Source organism: Pygoscelis adeliae, unplaced genomic scaffold (assembly GCF_000699105.1).
Source record: "Pygoscelis adeliae isolate BGI_AS28 unplaced genomic scaffold, ASM69910v1 Scaffold320, whole genome shotgun sequence".
Taxonomy (NCBI): Eukaryota; Metazoa; Chordata; class Aves; order Sphenisciformes; family Spheniscidae; genus Pygoscelis; species Pygoscelis adeliae.
The window spans coordinates 17,046-19,960 of record NW_008823967.1 but is presented as its reverse complement, the minus strand read 5'-3'; the positions used below and the strand labels follow the sequence as shown (position 1 = coordinate 19,960).

The 2,915-nt window shown below is 40.8% G+C and overlaps 1 protein-coding gene across 1 annotated transcript; it reads left to right on the top strand.

The window, feature by feature from the left end:
* Positions 1–232: 232 nt before the first annotated feature.
* RPL37 (ribosomal protein L37) lies at positions 233–2,514 on the top strand. Its single transcript, XM_009324565.1, has 4 exons — positions 233–247; positions 450–585; positions 879–963; positions 2,279–2,514. The coding sequence occupies exons 1-4, from the start codon at positions 233–235 to the stop codon at positions 2,346–2,348; spliced, it is 306 nt and encodes a 101-aa protein (XP_009322840.1). The 3' UTR covers positions 2,349–2,514.
* The last annotated feature ends 401 nt before the right edge of the window (positions 2,515–2,915 follow it).

Sequence of the window (2,915 nt, the reverse complement as noted above, 5' to 3'; positions counted from 1 at the left end):
CGCTCCCTGTAGCTGAGGCGGCCGTGCGGATAACGTAGCAAGAGCGGGGTTCGGTCGCAAAGCCTCTTGTGGTGAGTGAGCGGCTGACCTGCGTGAAGCAAGTAGCTTTTCTTCAGGAAAAAGCAGTTTAGTGTTTATCGGTGACGAGTTTGGGGAGATGAGAAGGGAGCTGGAGATAACCACTCGGTGGCTGCGTTTTATTTCAGCACAGGGCGGCGGGGGGGGATAAGAAATGGCGACGGGAGGCGTAAGGAAGTTATTTCTGAAATGGGAATGTACCTGTAGGCGAAACTGAGTTGGTGTGTCAGAGTTAAGTGTGCCTCTGACCTGTATATTGGCTTTTGTGGATTTGTGCGTGTGGATTTAGGGGCGCTTACTCTTCTTTTAGTTATGTGACTTGCAAGTGTCAGTGATATTTCCAACATGTCATGTCTTGAAATGCTTTTCAGACAAAGGGCACATCGTCATTTGGTAAGCGTCGAAATAAGACACACACCTTGTGTCGTCGATGCGGGTCCAAGGCATACCATCTGCAGAAATCTACCTGTGGGAAATGTGGTTACCCTGCTAAGCGTAAGAGAAAGTGTAAGTAACAAACTTTTAACTGACTTGAGTTTGAGAACCTGTGTTTCTTTTTCTTGTTCAATAGTCTGACGTTTTTCCAGCTAAAGAAGAAGGCTGTGTCATCTCACAGTGTTGGGAGCTTTTTTCAAATTAATGCTGATTTAACTATATTTTAGCTAAAGTGCAGTATTACTACATAGAAATTGACTTTTTTTTTTGTTTTCTTCTGTCAGGTTGAATAATTGTGCTATACAGATGTAATATGCAACTTAATTATTTGGTGCAGATGAGTAACAGTAACTTGTATGTTTTAGATAACTGGAGTGCAAAGGCTAAAAGGCGCAACACCACTGGTACTGGTCGCATGAGGCACCTGAAAAAGGTCTACCGTCGATTCAGGTATAACATTTTATTACAGAATAGTGTGGTGTGAAATCCTACATGCATACCACTTAACTTTGAATGATGAATTTTATAATTAACATTTTTATTTAGTACACTTAATGTGGAATGGTCTTTCTTCTTAAATATATCATGAAATAAATGATGCCTTATATAATTGGCTGCATATTCCTTTGAGGATGAAAAGCCTCACTCACTGTTAATACATAAGGTGTATAGCAAGCTCTGATGTTTCTGTTGAGTGTAGGCAGTACAGAACACAAAGTATTGTAATAAAATGCCCGCATTTAAAAAGATACACTTCGTGTAGTATTGCCTCTATTTGTGGGTCAACTAAATTGCTGGTTGCACTGAAGTGTGGGTTTTCGTAAGAGACAAGTCTTGAAATGAATTCCAATCCCCTTTTGCTCACAAAAAAAGTTCAGGACTGGCATAACTTCAGTAGTCACTCTCTTACTTGGTCTTAGTTAGCAGTAAGTAGCTATAACATCAGATTCTGAGTTACAGGTTTCTAAAACTTCTTACAGAGCTTTGAGTTGTACTTGTGAGGTAACAGTGAGGATATCGTACTGTTAAACTCATTAAGAATTTCTTTTGTATGACCTCAGTGTCCTAAAATGGAGCTCTGTAGCTTCTGGCCTAATAAACAAGAAAGCCGGATAAAAAAGACCAAGTAATTCAAGAGTCTTGTCATAAAAACGTAGATTGGATTTAATAGTTAAAAGTGGGAGTCTTTTAAGCCCCAGACCTGGGTGTAGTGGAGGGATCCATTCATCTGTTTGTTTTGGTGAGCGCAGTCTTTCCCAGCAACAGCCAGAAAATACCTTACAGTGTGCAGCTGTAGCCTGCTTTCCACGGACTGTTGCTGAAGTAGAAATGTCATATCCAAAAGCGAGCTTGGGGCTGACTCTTCTTTTGTCATGCCTGTCTTAATCTCTGGTTGGAGGCACAGAGGATTTCTGTAAGAAATTGACTTGTGCTTTACCAAACATGAAATCTTTTGCTGAGTTGCTTAGTGGGAACATAAAGCAAGGTGTGCTGTATCTGATGCAGTCTTGCAGTGTTCACTTAGTTACTGAAATCTTCGGTTTGAAGAAGTCAAATTGACTTATTACTGCTTATTCCAAACACTTGTTAATAAGATGTTTCTTACTAAAAATGTCTGATCATATGAACTCCGTAGTGATTTCAGTGTACTACTGAGATAAGCTGAAAAAAGCTGGTGAACTTGATCTAAAACATCACTTGTCAGAAAGTGACTTGGAGCAGGAATCATCCTTTCAAAAAGTGGTAACCGTATTTCTACTTGTAGGAATGGATTCCGTGAGGGAACCACACCGAAGCCCAAGAGAGCAGCTGTTGCAGCCTCCAGTTCATCGTAAAGACTCATCTATTTGTTAAAATAAATGGTCTTATCCAGAAAATCTGTCACCTTTTATACATGTTTTACTTCAGTGAAATGCAGGATTCCTGAAAATACATATATTTACACACACAGTTTCTTGATGGTATGCATTGAAACGATTCATTAAAAACGATCCTTTAATTAACTTTTCATTTGACGGCACCTCTGCCTTGAAAAGGGCCATTATCTCTGTGCTGAACTTAAAAAGGGGCTTGTACGTGTTACTCAGACTCACCTGCAAGAGAAATGGAATACTGGCACTACGGGCTTGCCCTACTTGCCTCTGAGTTTCCTGGAGCCCTAGCATGGAGAGTCAGGATTTATCTCAAACGTAGCAACTTGAATAATGGCTCTACATGCTGTTCTGGGAGGGAACAGTTAAAGAGGGATTCCCAGTTTTAGCTATTTTTTACTGCTTTGTGGTGCTGAAAGGCCTGCAAAAGTATTGCTTATTCCGTGGGTCGTTGCTTCTTGGGCAAAGAGAAACTCCCCAGTCCGGAGTACGCATGCTGCAGGACACAAAGGGATTGGAGATCTGCTGTAC